This window comes from Pristis pectinata, chromosome 3, assembly GCF_009764475.1.
Source record: "Pristis pectinata isolate sPriPec2 chromosome 3, sPriPec2.1.pri, whole genome shotgun sequence".
Lineage (NCBI taxonomy): Eukaryota > Metazoa > Chordata > Chondrichthyes > Rhinopristiformes > Pristidae > Pristis > Pristis pectinata.
Window position 1 is genome coordinate 39,313,196 of NC_067407.1, and position 14,555 is coordinate 39,327,750.

At 37.1% G+C, this 14,555-nt stretch overlaps 1 protein-coding gene across 6 annotated transcripts in view; it reads right to left on the minus strand.

Annotated features, from left to right (window-relative positions):
* Positions 1-19: 19 nt before the first annotated feature.
* Positions 20-14,555, minus strand: part of si:ch211-198n5.11 (methylcrotonoyl-coenzyme A carboxylase 2) — a 57,621-nt gene continuing 43,085 nt past the window's right edge. For 2 of the 6 annotated variants that reach the window (XM_052012834.1, XM_052012837.1), the window contains 5 exons: positions 11,436-11,592; positions 9,429-9,551; positions 8,308-8,450; positions 6,130-6,211; positions 3,092-4,511 (listed from right to left, as the gene is read on the minus strand). In XM_052012834.1, coding sequence (XP_051868794.1) covers positions 4,428-4,511; positions 6,130-6,211; positions 8,308-8,450; positions 9,429-9,551; positions 11,436-11,592 — 589 coding nt within the window. In that variant the 3' untranslated portion in view covers positions 3,092-4,427. Of the gene's footprint in view, positions 416-3,068; positions 4,512-6,129; positions 6,212-8,307; positions 8,451-9,428; positions 9,552-11,435; positions 11,593-14,555 lie in introns of those variants that run through there. The other 4 variants (XM_052012835.1, XM_052012833.1, XM_052012836.1 and 1 more) reach the window with 4 other exon arrangements.

A 14,555-nucleotide genomic window follows, 5' to 3' on the forward strand; every position in this document is an offset into this window, starting at 1 on the left:
ACCTGGTGTAACTCAAATATGCTGCAATGTGAAATAAAGCAATGTATGTGGAACAGAGCAAAAATATGCTAACACACTATCCCTTTCTGATTTGTTCAAGAGGCATGAAAGTAAATATGTCCTAGCCACTTAATAGTTTTAAATTGTACTATAAATTTAAATTAGTTTAAGCCAATATTGGGTTTCTGTATGACACCAAGCATTCACTTTTTGACATCACAGCTTAACAGAGCAAAAAAAGTTAACATCTCAGAAAAAGGCTGGATTGCCAGTTGCTTCATTTTTAATGTTGTGGGTAGCAAAATATTATGACACCAGAATTTCATGTTGTTCAAGTCATGCCATTTCCATTCCACTGGATTTCAGCACGTGAAAACCTTTGTATGTATCCCAGCTCTTATCTGCAACGTCAAACCTAGTGGAGGAAGCAATCATTTGTGCAACTTAGATTGTGCATGTGCATTTCACAAGGAGACCTTATAACAACAATGATTATTGATGAAGAAAACAATTTATCCTCTCATGTGCTTTATTCTTCATTTCTGGGCTGTGTAGCCTTCTCCTAATCTCTTCCCTCCCATTTTTCTTTGCCTCAATTTTAAGGGTAGAACTCGGTGACCATTGCCACTACTCTCTTGCATGCCTTACTTCAATTCTTCACGTTCTCTTTTCTGATCTCTCAAAACCTGCACATTGATCTATGTCCATATTTCTCCCTTATGAAATTTTGCTACAAAAAAATACAAGTTCAAGGCAATCATCAAAATTTTCCCCCATATAACTAAGAGGATAAATGCGAACAGTGAATGTTAAGACATGTCAGGAGGATAAACTTATAAAAGAAGTACAGTAAGCATGTGATTTTGAAAACAATTGGAAGCATTTCAACACAGTATTTTTTACTAAACGCAGCTTTACTCAAGAACCTAATACTTTGCAGAGTTTTAATTGTTGAGGATCACCAAGATTAGGCTCTTCTTATGCAGATGGTGCACTGCTAGTTTCCACTGACCTACTTCTGTATGTGCCACACGTTGCTTGTTTTGTAATTTCTTGCACAATCATTCCTTACAAAAGGCCTAGCAATCTTAAGATATCTTTCCAAATAAGGTATGTGTGATTAAGGCTCATTAAATCTAGTGTTAAAAATGAAGCTGCTGAAACTATGACCCATTTAAGTGGAAAAGGTCAACAAATTAAAGTCCCACAATATGGAATCCTTTACAGATTTTGTCCTGAAAGTGAACATTAAATTTACTAAACCAAGTAACAAACTCGACAGTTCTTGGTACTAACAATTGAAACAAAATTAACAGACAGTATCTGTTTGAGTCCTTTAAATTATAGAGCCATTAAATTTTAGCATGTGCTGGTGGGCAAAAGGCTGGAATTCAACTCGGTGAAGCCAGGTTAGAATTAAACCCAGCTGCATTTCCTGCTCTCCATTGCCAGCTAGTGAGTGGCAGCATATACAAGCAGGTGGCAGTTGAGCAAAGATGTGATATTATCCACATTTGATTAGTCTCTTTCTACTCGGTCTTTATGTGCAAACATTAAGAATGGCTCTCTACTAGTTGCCATGTACTTGTTCCCTGGATAAAAATCATCTCCTGGGGAACAGGGGAAGCAGAGGAAAAAAGAGAAAACTACATTTGACTGAAAATTGTAAATTAATTTGCTGTAGTGTTTGGAATTATAAATTATGATTCACAAACCAATTAAAAAAATCTTTTCCACCTAATTGTGAATTTGTTGTCATTGCATTATGTGTACAGTACAAATGTTTTAAAAGATGCACATTTCTAGTTTTCTCAACCATTGAACAAATAGGTAAATCTGTTTTCAGTCTGGCATTATCATTGACAAGTTTTAAGTCAAAGTTTAGGGATGATCTTGATTTGAAACTGACTACATAAGTAAACCAGTTTATTACTATCACATGTACCAAGGTACATTGGAAAAACTTGTCTTGCATACCATTCATACAGATCAATTAATTATAATAGTGCATTGATGTAGTACAAGGTAAAATAGCAGAGTACAGAATAAAGTGTTACAGTTAAAGTGCAGTGCAGGAAGACAATAAGTGCAAGATCATAACGAGGTAGATTGTGAGGTCAAGAGTTCATCTTATCGAACTGGGGAACCATTCAATAGTCTTATAACAGTGGGATAGAAGCTGTCCTCAAGCATGGTGATACGTGCTTATATCCCAATGGATGTAGTTGTACATCCCGTGTGTCAAGTAAGCACCATTTCATTTAGTAATTTTATAATCTGCTGTATTAAAACAATTAACATGTTCCTGTTCATTAGGTAATTGACTGGCTTGTTCTCATTTCTAATTCATTTGTTTCCAGCTGCTTTTATTTCCCCTACTGTTTCTGGATCACCCTTGAACAAAATCAAAATTCAAAGTCAGGCAAGTTGCATGCTCCTAGGCCTCCACCAATATGGCTTTCAAACAAGTTACTAAAGTAACTCTTCAGTAATTCATACTCTGTTTGCTTTACATATTGGGGTGTAGCCATTGTTAGTGATGTATCCTTGAAACCAATTTACATAGTGGAGCATTGCCAAATGAATTTTGTGCTCATCCCAATTTTAAAAACTCAGATTGAGAAATGTATTATCTGTTCTGAGCATTCATATCAGCATTCATTCATACACACTAGTTTGGATATAGTGCAATTAGACAGAAAAAGGTGGTCTCTATGATGTAGTTAACCTGTACTTCATTTGAGAACCATATCAGACCTCAAATTGTCCTTGGATAAGAATTGCCCATTTATAAAAATGTTGATCATGATGTGCACACAAGGCCCTTTGTACTGAATTGAATTTCAAACTCATTAGATTGTTGTAACCAAGTGATAAAACTTTTTTTAAATCCTATCCTACTACACCATTTTTCAAACATTCATCTAGCCATTTCAGCACAATTCAGTCTCCAATTTGGTCTCCAGTCTCCAATTCAGAACATTTGGTTCTGTTTTAATTTACACTTATCATGACCTTAACTTGTGCCTTTTTACTTAGGATAAAAGTTCCCTTCCACACCTCAAAATATGAGATTAAATCTTTATTTTCCTTCAGCGATACAACATGTAGGAATTCATCATTAACAAATATTCCACATTGCACAAAAGTGAAAACATACAAATGTTTGATTATACATATCTCTATACAAGTTTCTCTCCAGTCTTCTGAAATCTATCTTGACAGAAGCTCTGGCTGCCCTCGCCACCTCATTCACGTTGTCATTACATATACAAGCCTGACGAATGAATGTGGACAGATCATTCAATTACAACTCAGTTATAAGGGATAAAGTAGCGTAGTGGAGTTGTGGAACCAGTTCTGGTGCGTTGAATTCAAATTCCAACGTGGCAAGCTATAAATCTGGATGTGATCATTTTCTGGGGTTCTACCAGGAAATATTACATAAAAGTTTCTAGACTCTCAAAATTCCACCTGCTTCACCAAAGTCTTTCCATAAGGGGAACACAGCATCACAATTAAATGATTGACTCTTAATACTTTCTTCAATGGGTAGGCTAGCCACTCAGTTAACAGTACGACTATGAATGCTCCGTCCATAACCAGAGAATAAATCAAGGAAGAATGGCAGTTGTGTGAAGTACCATTCGACATGGAATGCCACTTTGAGTCAGTGTCTTCAACAGCTTTGACTTAAGCATTAGTGCCTCGGCTTTTAGTGGAATAATAACCCATCATTTCTGTATTACTGAGAATTCCTTCCTCAGCCAGATCACAATCCCAACAGTTTTGAACTATACAGAAGAAAATTTGTGAATACTTCAGAATGACTCTTAACTAAGGCACTTCGTTATGGCTGTGATAGCATTTACCATCATTTTAGTATTATCCAGGTTCATTATAAAATTAACTTAAAAGACATAAGAAATAGTATGGAAATATTCAGAAATTCTGCCAAACAACCATTGGGCTGGTTTACTTCATCTTTACATGCATATTGTCTCAAACCCAGTCGAGGTCTCTTTGTTCAGGTCAGCAAGAAAGGACGATTAGTTTGAGGATAGGAAGTGCCACAGCAGGATGCAGAAGCTGTTCACTTCAGGCATTTGTTACAACTGAGTACAATTATGTTCTGCCTAAGACGCAGATGATTGATACACACCACATATAGTTTATTGAAATGACTGCAGTCTGCGGACATGAAACCTTGAGCAACCTGAACCAACTAGTTTATTACTTGTGCATCTCAGGTAAAAAATAGGAATTCTGCAGAATCACAATGATTCATTTATTTTTTAACCAGGCACTTAAGCCATATTAATTGTTGTATGCCTTTTTGAAAATTGAGTCTGCTCAGCCATCCTTAATCAACAAAAGCATAATTAATTCCAAGTCCATTGCTTTCTTCATTGGGCCAAGTTCTGTGTTTATGTCCTCAATATAACCTGCCTTTCTAAGTGAGAATGAAACCGAGGTTTCTGTTTGAAGATATTTAAACACCGACCAATTACCTATAATATACAAACAGCTCACAATTAGATTTACTGATCATCAACATAATATTACATTTCTTTCAGAGCCCTGTACTTGTTTACTTAGTCATGAAACAAGTGCTTTCAATTTGGCAGCATCTTACATTCTACAGAATGGTGTGTAGTTAAATGAAACAAATAGATGTGCAAAGCAAAATCTTTAAAAACTGGAAATACACAGTAGCAACTAAAAGGTTCCTGTGACAGAGAATCTACATCAGGCCACCTTTTCAAGCTGCAAATAGACTTGTTGTGTATTTGCAGATTTTTAGTAGTTTCATAGGTTGCATAACAGAAGGAGAATGACATTCTTAAATTGCAAAGAACATAACTGATTTAAGATTTACTACTAATTCTGAGAGCCTTCTAAAAGTGAATCCATATTAAATCTAATATTGGTCAGCTGAATGGTTAAGATTTTGAAACAGAATGTTTACAGATCATTGCACCTTTTACTGCAGGAGGAGGGAAGTGTTATCGCAAACACAGGACACAGGAGAAGCACAAATCATGATGAAAACTATACAAAACGTAAATGCTGTGGATCATGTCAGGCAAGCAATGCTTGTGGAAGAATTGAATTAGCTGGAACATTCAGAGGAAACAATTTTGCAAGCAATCTTTATTTTGGTATGAAATCTGTTGAGTTCCTTGCATTTACAGCCTAATAGGGGATGGGAGGATTCCAACATGGGGAGAATATCATTACGCAGAAATTCAGCAAAAGAAACAATAAAGCTACAATCTATAAGCTTTATTTGTTAGAGTGCATCACCATGTTCATCTTTCTCCTTTCCAAATGTCTCAAATTACTTTGCCTCAATGGAACCTAAGTGAACTAGGACGTTCAATTGAATCATAATGTGCAGGGCAGTAATAATTCATCCAGGCTAGTAGAATTAAAGTTCTGTTTATGCTTAGATAGCTTATGTAAGCTGCAATGGTAACAATAGTACTACAACAAGTCTCAATACCTTTGACTAACAGGGGAGAATAATTAGCCATTCTGAGGTGAGTCCCATTGGGAGGATTACGTGTAGGGTGAAGTGGGCAGGATCAGTCTTAGTTTTACTACCTCTCACAACTGAAGAGTGTGTTACTCTTTGGGTCGACATATACTGACATGTGAAGAATGAGCTACTTGGTTGTAGGAGGGCCACTGGTGCCCTTGGAATAATTTCCCAAGCACAGCAGTGCTTTCAGAAGAGAGCAGAAGGGAAAATTGTCAGAGCCTATACTGCTGAATTCCATGCTTATTTATTTCCAGAAACACAGAACCAATGTGAGATTTACTCCAGTTCACCAAAACATTTATTTTGTGATATGGATGAAGTTACATTAGAATTTAAAAAATCTCTCAAGAAAAACATCTCAGAAATCATCTTGAAAGAGTCTTGACTCTGGAAAAGTTGGTAAATATGAGACCTGCAGCTCATTTTACAACTTAATACTTAAAGATAAAAATGCATGTTGTAAATAACCCCTGGGCGACACTACAGAGTGAATCCAGATGCTGCAGAAATGTATCAGCAAAGGAAGAAGAGAAATGCAAAAAAAAATTAAAGAAATAGAAACTTAGATGAAAGTGCGAGTTTACCGTTCGAGTGTCTGTAGGTAGTATTACACCGTCATCCCAAATCCGAGAAGAGGAGTGAAAAGCAGAGCTTTGAACCTCCAGCCTAAAGACAAAAGAAATGGTTTAAAACTGTCCAATCAGAAGCTTCTAAATTAGGTTGACAATAGTGCAGAGTATCCATTTTTATCTAGTCTATTGAAAACTAATATGTCTAAATTCTATGAAAATGCAAAATACTAAGTTTGAATTTCAATTGATGGATGTTTAATACACATTGGTCCATAGTAGATAAATTATTGGGCTATTAACCTGTGCTAAAGATTTTGATTCAATTCCCACCAAGGCAGCTGTTAATAAGTGCATTTAGTAATCTAGAATTTAATAAAAAGTATCAGTCTTAGTAATAATGACCACAAAACTCATAAAACCTCATTTGGTTCATTAATGTCCTTGAGGGAAGATATCTGCCATCCTTACCCATTTGGCCTATGTTTTCATACCCATAACAATGTGGTTTATTAGAGTCATAGAGTATTACAGCACAGACACAGGCCCTTCGGCCCACCTAGTCCATGCCAACCTGATCTTCTGCCTAGTTCATATACCTACACTTGGACCATATCCCTCCAAACCCCTCCCCTCCATGTACCTCTCCAAACCTCTCTTAAATGTTACAATTGAACCTGAATCTACCACTTCCGCTGGCAGCTCGTTTCACACTCGCACCACTCTCTGAGTGAAGAAGTCTCCCCTCAGATTCCCCTTATAGATTTCATCTTTCACCCTAAACCTATGTCCTCTATTTCAGTCTCAACCAACCTTCAGGGAAAAGCCTGCATGCGTTCACCCAATCTATACCCCTTATAATTTTGTATACCTCTATAAGATCTCCCCTCATTTTCCTGCGCTCCAGGGAATAAGGTCCTAACCTATTCAACCTTTCCCTGTAACTCAGGTCCTCAAGTCCCAGCAACGTCTTTGTAAATTTTCTCTGCACTCTTTCAAGCTTATTGACATCTTTCCTGTAGGTAGGTGACCAGAACTGCACCCAATACTCTAAATTCAGCCTCACCAACATCTTGTACAACTTCAACAAAACATCCCAGCTCCTGTACTCAATGCCCTGATTTATGAAGGCCAAAGTGCCAAAAGCTCTCTTTACGACCCTATCTACCTGTGACGCTACTTTCAAGGAACTATGGACCTGTATTCTCAAGTTCCTCTGTCCTACTGCACACTTCAGAGCCCTACCATTCACTGTGCAAGTCCTACCCTGGTTTGTTGTCCCAAAGTGCAACACCTCACACTTGTCTGCATTAAATTTCATCAGCTATTTTTCAGCCCATTTTCCTAGCTGGTCAAGATCACGCTGCAAGCTTTGATAGCCTTCCTCACTGTCCACTACACCCCCAGTCTTGGTGTCATCTGCAAATTTGCTGATCCAGTTTACCACATTATCATCTAAATCATTAATATAGATGATAAACAACAACGGACCCAACAGCAATCACCAATCCCTGTGGCCTATCACCAATCCCCACTAGTCACAGACCTCCAGTCAGAAAGAAAACCATCTACTGGCACTCTCTGGCTTCTCCTGCTAAGCCATTGTTGAATCCAATTGGCTATCTCACCTCATCCTGAAGGCCAACCGACTTAACCTCCTGGACCAGCCTCCCATGCAGGACTTTGTCAAAGGCCTTGCTAAAGTCCACGTAGATAACGGCCACCACCTTTCCCTCATCGACCTTCTTGGTAACCTCCTTGAAAAACTCTATAAGATTGGTTAGACATGACCTACCACACACAAAGCCATGTTGACTATTTGTAATCAGGCCCTGTCTATCCAAATACTTATATATCCTGTTCCTTAGAATGCCTTCCAATAATTTACCCACGACTGACATCAGGCTCACCGGCCTATAATTTCCCAGTTTATTCTTACAGTGTCCTTTGAAATGAACTTGCAAAACACTGTTCTGGGCAATTAGGCATGGGCAATAAATGCCTAATATGTGCCTAAAAATATGAACAAAATATTACTTTAGGAGCACTCATATGAAACTAAAACTAAATTAAATTTGATTGCCTAAAAATAAAACTGCATATTTATTCATATGTTAAGTAAAATATCTGCTGTTGTTTTCAATGTAAGTGACAAGATTATTTTCTCTCTATTCAAACAACACCAATACTAACATTTCCTTCATGATCTTCAGTTGTACCTCATCTTGGATCTCTCCATCACTTTCCAGGAACTTTGAGCAGTAATTTGGGCTAACTAGTCCGATCCTGGCATTTGGCCATAGAAAAAGGAAGTTTGGATCAAATGATCTACCACACTGAAACATAAAATAAAAATCTTGACTTAAGTATTATCCATGAGCCAGAGTGTACATTGTGTTGCTATCAGATGATGGCTAATCTAACTTTCTATCACCGGCCACTGCCTGTAAGGAGTTTGTACATTCTCCCCATGTCTGCGTGGGTTTCCTCCAAGTGCTCCGGTTTCCTCCCACATTCCAAAGATGTACGGGTTAGGAAGTTGTGGGCATGCTATGTTGGCGCTGGAAGTGTGGCGACACTTGCGGGCTGCCCTCAGAACACTCAATGCAAAAGATTCATTTCACAGTGTGTTTCGATATACATGTGACTAATAAAGATATCTTATCTTACACTGGCAGAAAAAAAATCTGTAACAATGGGCTAACATAATGGTAAAACCACAATGTTAGACCAAATCCTACCTCACTGTTACCAAACAAAGAAGGAATACCTCCTACTGAGAGGTACAGGGTTTCAGGCCATGGAGGCACTGCAGAACAACCAAATAATACAGTCATAGAGGCATACAGCATGGAAACAGGCCCTTCGGCCCAACTCATCCATGCTGACCATGGTGCTCACCAAGCTAGTGAGATAATTTGATCTTACACCTATATGTGTGCTCTGTTCAGCAGAAGTCACTGTATAGAAATCAAGAGAAATAATTTGTGCTCTGTTTACTTTCTAGCTTAGTTGGTCTGAGAACAACTGAAATATACATACCACTACAATGAGCAGCTAACCGAGCATTGACCAGGCATTGAACCTGGATTCTTTCTGTATTGTACAGTCCAAATATTCTACATCTTCTGAACCACTGAGACACTAACTCCAAATGGAAATCCAGAAACAGAATTTAAACATTTAACCAATTAGATTGCCAATATATTCATATACCACAACAAGGCAAATCATCTCTCCATAGAGAAAAGTAATTAAATTCATATAGCTATTATATTCTACAGATGTGACACAGTAAAACTTCTAGAATGTACCATGGCAAAACTTTCACCACCATAACAGCCTCCAATTACAATGGTTATCTTGGGAACAGAGGCACATGCCACAGATGCCATCATGGAGCCTTGGGCCTTAAGTTGGTTCGTAACATCTTCAGCCTGCAAAGACAACCATAAGGGAATTTGTCATGTTATATAAAATTAATGTTTTCTTGAAGCATGATATAGTCATTGCGATGTTTAATATCCTTTATTTTAGACCTCTAACAAGACATAAAGAAATGTATATTTTCCACATTGTGCAAAGGATTGAATCCATTATCACTTTTAACATTTTTAGATTATCCTTCAATTCAAGGGAAAACAAGCTTGGAAAATGAGAATTTTCAGTATTTATACGTCTTTGATTTCCAATTACTGAAAAACAAGGATTCAATCCACACATTTCCTGTGTTAACTCTCTGCCACCCATTCAGTAACCCCAGAGGTCTGCTGACTTCATATTGGCTATAAGTTCAGTGTCCTCATCCAAATATTCAATCAGAAGCTGCTGGACATAGAGCTGTCAATCAAAGGGACTACAAAACATAATGATCCTGCTAACTTCACAGACCAGACCAAGTTGCAACCTTGAACACTACTGTAACAGATTTTCAGGCTTTAATCACATAGATGTTTGAATCTAATTGGATGATTGACTCTTTGATTTGTGCCCCATTTCTGAATTCATTACTAGACAGGTCCATATTCAGCTCTAATGGTAGCAATCAAACCATGTGTCCCAATTCTTTCCCCAAGTCTGCTTTTGTACTGAAGTGGGGAGTTAACCAAACTATAATGTATACTCTGCACAGCTTGCTAAAGGAGCATCATAATTTGCCTTTGCACCCAAGAACAAAGATTCATAAAGAAATAACTTCAATCCTAACTGTACGTAAATACAGGAAAGATAGTCAGTTACCCATTATTATTGAACTTCCCCATTATAATATCCCACCCAAATCTTGGTGTCTTGTATTTTCTGTTCTACTGCAGGTTTCCCACTAGGTGAAGACATTGCAAAGAGAATATGGGTCTGGATGGGTGCACATTTTTGTGCTCCTGGTGTAGCAGGAATAGTTAAGTGTCTCAGCATGAGTTTGTTGTGCCAAAACTCCAAAGCCCATTTATTATGGCAATCTTTTCTTCAGGGCCAGTCTACAGCCTCCAACCACCTGACCATTCGCTTCCACTGCTGCTTAGCTGCAGCTTTCCACACCTTTTTGTTGCTGAGGATAGGCTAGTTTGGTGGTTGTCTCTCTACTGTAACCCAAGCTATATTAGGCTATCCTAAAGCTGAACTAGGCACAAGCACATTATTTATAGAGGAGAAACTGCTGGGTTGGAAAAAAGTTACAAAACTTTCAAACTTCCATACATACAGTAAAAGCCTCCTTTCCTTCATCTTTTCACCATTCAGTTTTTTCTCAAACCTCTCTTGAAGGCATTGACTCAAGATTGGATGCAGCTCGACACATCTTTGACATCTGCCTAGTGATCATTGCCTAGTTGTGAGCTCAGACGGTAAAGATTGTCAGGTTATTTGACTGTGGAGGGAATCTCAGCTAAATGCAAAAAGGCCACTGAATTTAATGGTATTTTCAACTCACACCTGTTCCAAGGTTGGAAACCAAACATGCAACCCAAATCTTTTCTCAACTGAGGCAGAAAATCGTACCTATCCCCAAGTCCAATTCAAGTGTTCTAATGCCACTCTAGCAGAGATCACTTGCTGTTGCAGACCATTGGATTAATCCAGGCCCTTCTTGGTCTTTGCACTTCAGGTATATACTAAATACATTTAAATCACTGGATTAATTTTAATAATAATGAGCCTAACTTTAAAAAATCTTCCAAAGCATTAATAAATAAAACCATGCAGATTAACTCTTGATACTTACACATTTGCTAACTACCAAAAATGATTTCTCTTGCATTACTTTGGATTTAATACAGGAATAGCATTGAACTGCAATCCAGTAACATCAAATATTTCTCCAGTACCTTGGGTAATGTTCCTGTCACTGTAACATTTGGTCTTGTATTCTGAAGAAATATGATAGGAATGCCTCTCTGGTCACAAAGTTGTACAAAATGGCTGCCTTTTAGTGAGGCATTATGAGTGAGTTCTCCATTGTTAGCTACAATTCCAACAAGGTAACTGAAAACAGAACACATTGTATTTACAGACAGTCGTCATGATGTGCACAAATATTCAGCATAAGTAATAATGGTTAACACCTGGTTGCAAAATCAGAAAAGGAATCTTGGGTAGATTCATACTGAGTAACTAAGCCACCACAGCCCCCTTGATTCCAAAGGTTCACTACTCTATGGGTGAAGAAATATCTTCTCAACTTTGTCTCGAATAACTGACCCCTTATTTTGAGACTGTGAACCCATTCTGGACACCAGGCTAAACAAATATCACATCTATCTTTTTAAGTTCCCATTCGTTTTGTATGTTTCAGTAACATTTCCCTCATTTCTTTATTGCCAATAAATGCGGACCTTGTCAGCAATGCCCACATTCTGCAAAATGAATAAATAAAAGAATTGCTTCATATGGTTTAGCACCAAACCATCCCCTGGTTATTACTGCTGTTCCCGTGCTTCTCCCAGACTGGGATTCCTAGAGGAGAGGTCCTCCATTAAGAAATATCTACAAAATGCTGGATATCCAAAATCCAGTGCAAAAAACATTACATCAAATACAAAAACTTCCAACTTCTTTCTAACATCAACAAATCCACAAGCAATGGCAAGAAAATTGCCTCCTGGTGCTCTGTGTTGCTCTGGCTGAGACCAGATGATCACAGATACAAGTGATCCTTTCAAGCCCAATCCATATTTTGATACACTGGGCAACTTGACTATTTTCCTAAAATAAAGATGCTAACTGAATATTTGATTAAACAGCATAATATTTCTCATATTGAATCAATTCTTTATATATCACACAGGGATTAATACTAGACTCATTAAATAGTAATGTACTCATTTATCAAATCATTTTGAAAAACTGTATTTAAATGCAATGTTATTCACCAAATCAGCAAATATAGGTGTAAATATGAACATGTCACACTACTTTCTCATTATATTCCACATATTTACCAGTGCATGATGGCAGAAAATGTAAGGTAACTGAATCTACATGTTCCAGTGTGGGATAAAAAAAAAGCTGGAATGTTTACTTAAAGAATTAATAGATGTACATTACTTAGTTTTTGGACTAAATACTTTTGTCTATTTTACTAGATTCTGCATTCTTATGCAAGCAAATTATAGGCATCAATAATCAGCTCACCCAACAATTAAGTATATTGCTTCATATTAAGAATTAAGTTCCCATTAAATCATACATTTTCTGAAAAAATGAAGTGTATTTACTTGTGTTTATTTTTGAAAAACACACAAAAATAGACTTTTACAGCCATAGAAGAAATTTCAGGAAAACATTTACACTAAAAAAACAGGACGTTAAAAATACATAAAACCAAATTTTATAAGCACACCTGCTATTATTTGAATATTTACTGTATAGGACTGAGGATGAACTTCTATTCTTTAAATGCAAAGCATAAATTGCCATTCACATTCACAGAAGCTTTAATACCAGCTACAATGGGTATGAGAAAAAAATTATAATACTGTGTTAGTAAAGGGAGTTTTGTCAAACTAAATAAACGTGGATTGCTTTCCGGCTGCTATATTTCTTTCTGATTAGTGATACTAGATGGCCAAAGCAAAACATGTTCAATTTTGGCATTCCTCACTGCTGTGAGCATATATTTTTGATAAAAGGTAAAGCAAAAACTAATTTTTGTTCAACTTCAAAATACTATATTCTACTTCCATAATGTGAAGGCTTCCATTCACAAGGTTGTTCTTGCAATCTTACAACTTATTTAAGACAAATTATATCATTTTTTAATGTACTATAATATGTTTATAAGAGGATAATCCAACCACTTTACACTGAACTCAAAGCAAGAAATTTGAGTTGGAAGATCAAGATGTCAGTTCATCTCTCATTGTTTTGAAATTATATTCTTGGTATGCTTTGACTTAAATGATGATTGCACTAACTAGAACAGTACATTCCAATTTCCATCACTGTTTTGTGTTAGATTATTGGGTTAGTGTGGCCATTCTGATTACTGCTTCAGAGCTAGGGAGGTGCAAGAGTAACCAAAGACACCTCTCTGGGCAGCTATTTAATGATTCAAACTGAAAAGTGTGCATTTAATGTTGCCAAGAGAAGATTTAATCACATTCTGCTGCAACATACTCTCTGATTGAATGGCCTCCAGATGCTCATTATCTTAATTCACACATGGTTGGTTACTGAAGAAGAGTGATTGGATTGCATTCCAGAGAGAGTCAGCACTTTCAGGAGACTATTTAAGAAAGCAAACAAAATAATTATGATAATTGTTGAGTGTAATGGATTCACCTAAGGAAGCAAAAAATATTACATTTTCTTGTAACTATGATGTGAATGAATTAGTATTATTAATATACAGATTTTGTCAGAAAAATAATTGGCAAAAATTAAATGTTAAAGCAGAAATTTCCCCGTAGCCTGACTTGTACAAGCTATCCATAGAACCATACAGCACAATACAGGCCCTTCGGCCCACCATGTTGTGCCAACCTTTAAATCACGCCTAAGACTATCTAACCCCTTCCTCCCACATATCCCCATATTTTAAATTCCTCTATGTGCTTATCTAGCAATCTCTTGAATCTGCCTCCACCACTACCCCAGGCAGCGCATTCCATGCACCAACCACTTTCTGGGTAAAAAAACCTCCCTCTGATATCTCCCTTGAACTTCCCACCCATTATCCTGAATCATAGGATATATTCTGAGTGCAACAAAACATCAGAGGGAAAAATCAGCCAGTGCTTCCATTCTTGATCAACATGCATTGATTTTGGTTAAATGTGTTAGGACAAAACTTAGCTGAAACATTTCACACTATACAGTACCTACCCTTAATCCCCGAATGTGATAGAATGACCTACTGATTCTCATTGCCAAGCTCTTGTATGAATAATGCAGTATATCATTTGTGAAACTACATCCTAGGAAGAAATCAACACACTAAAAAAGAG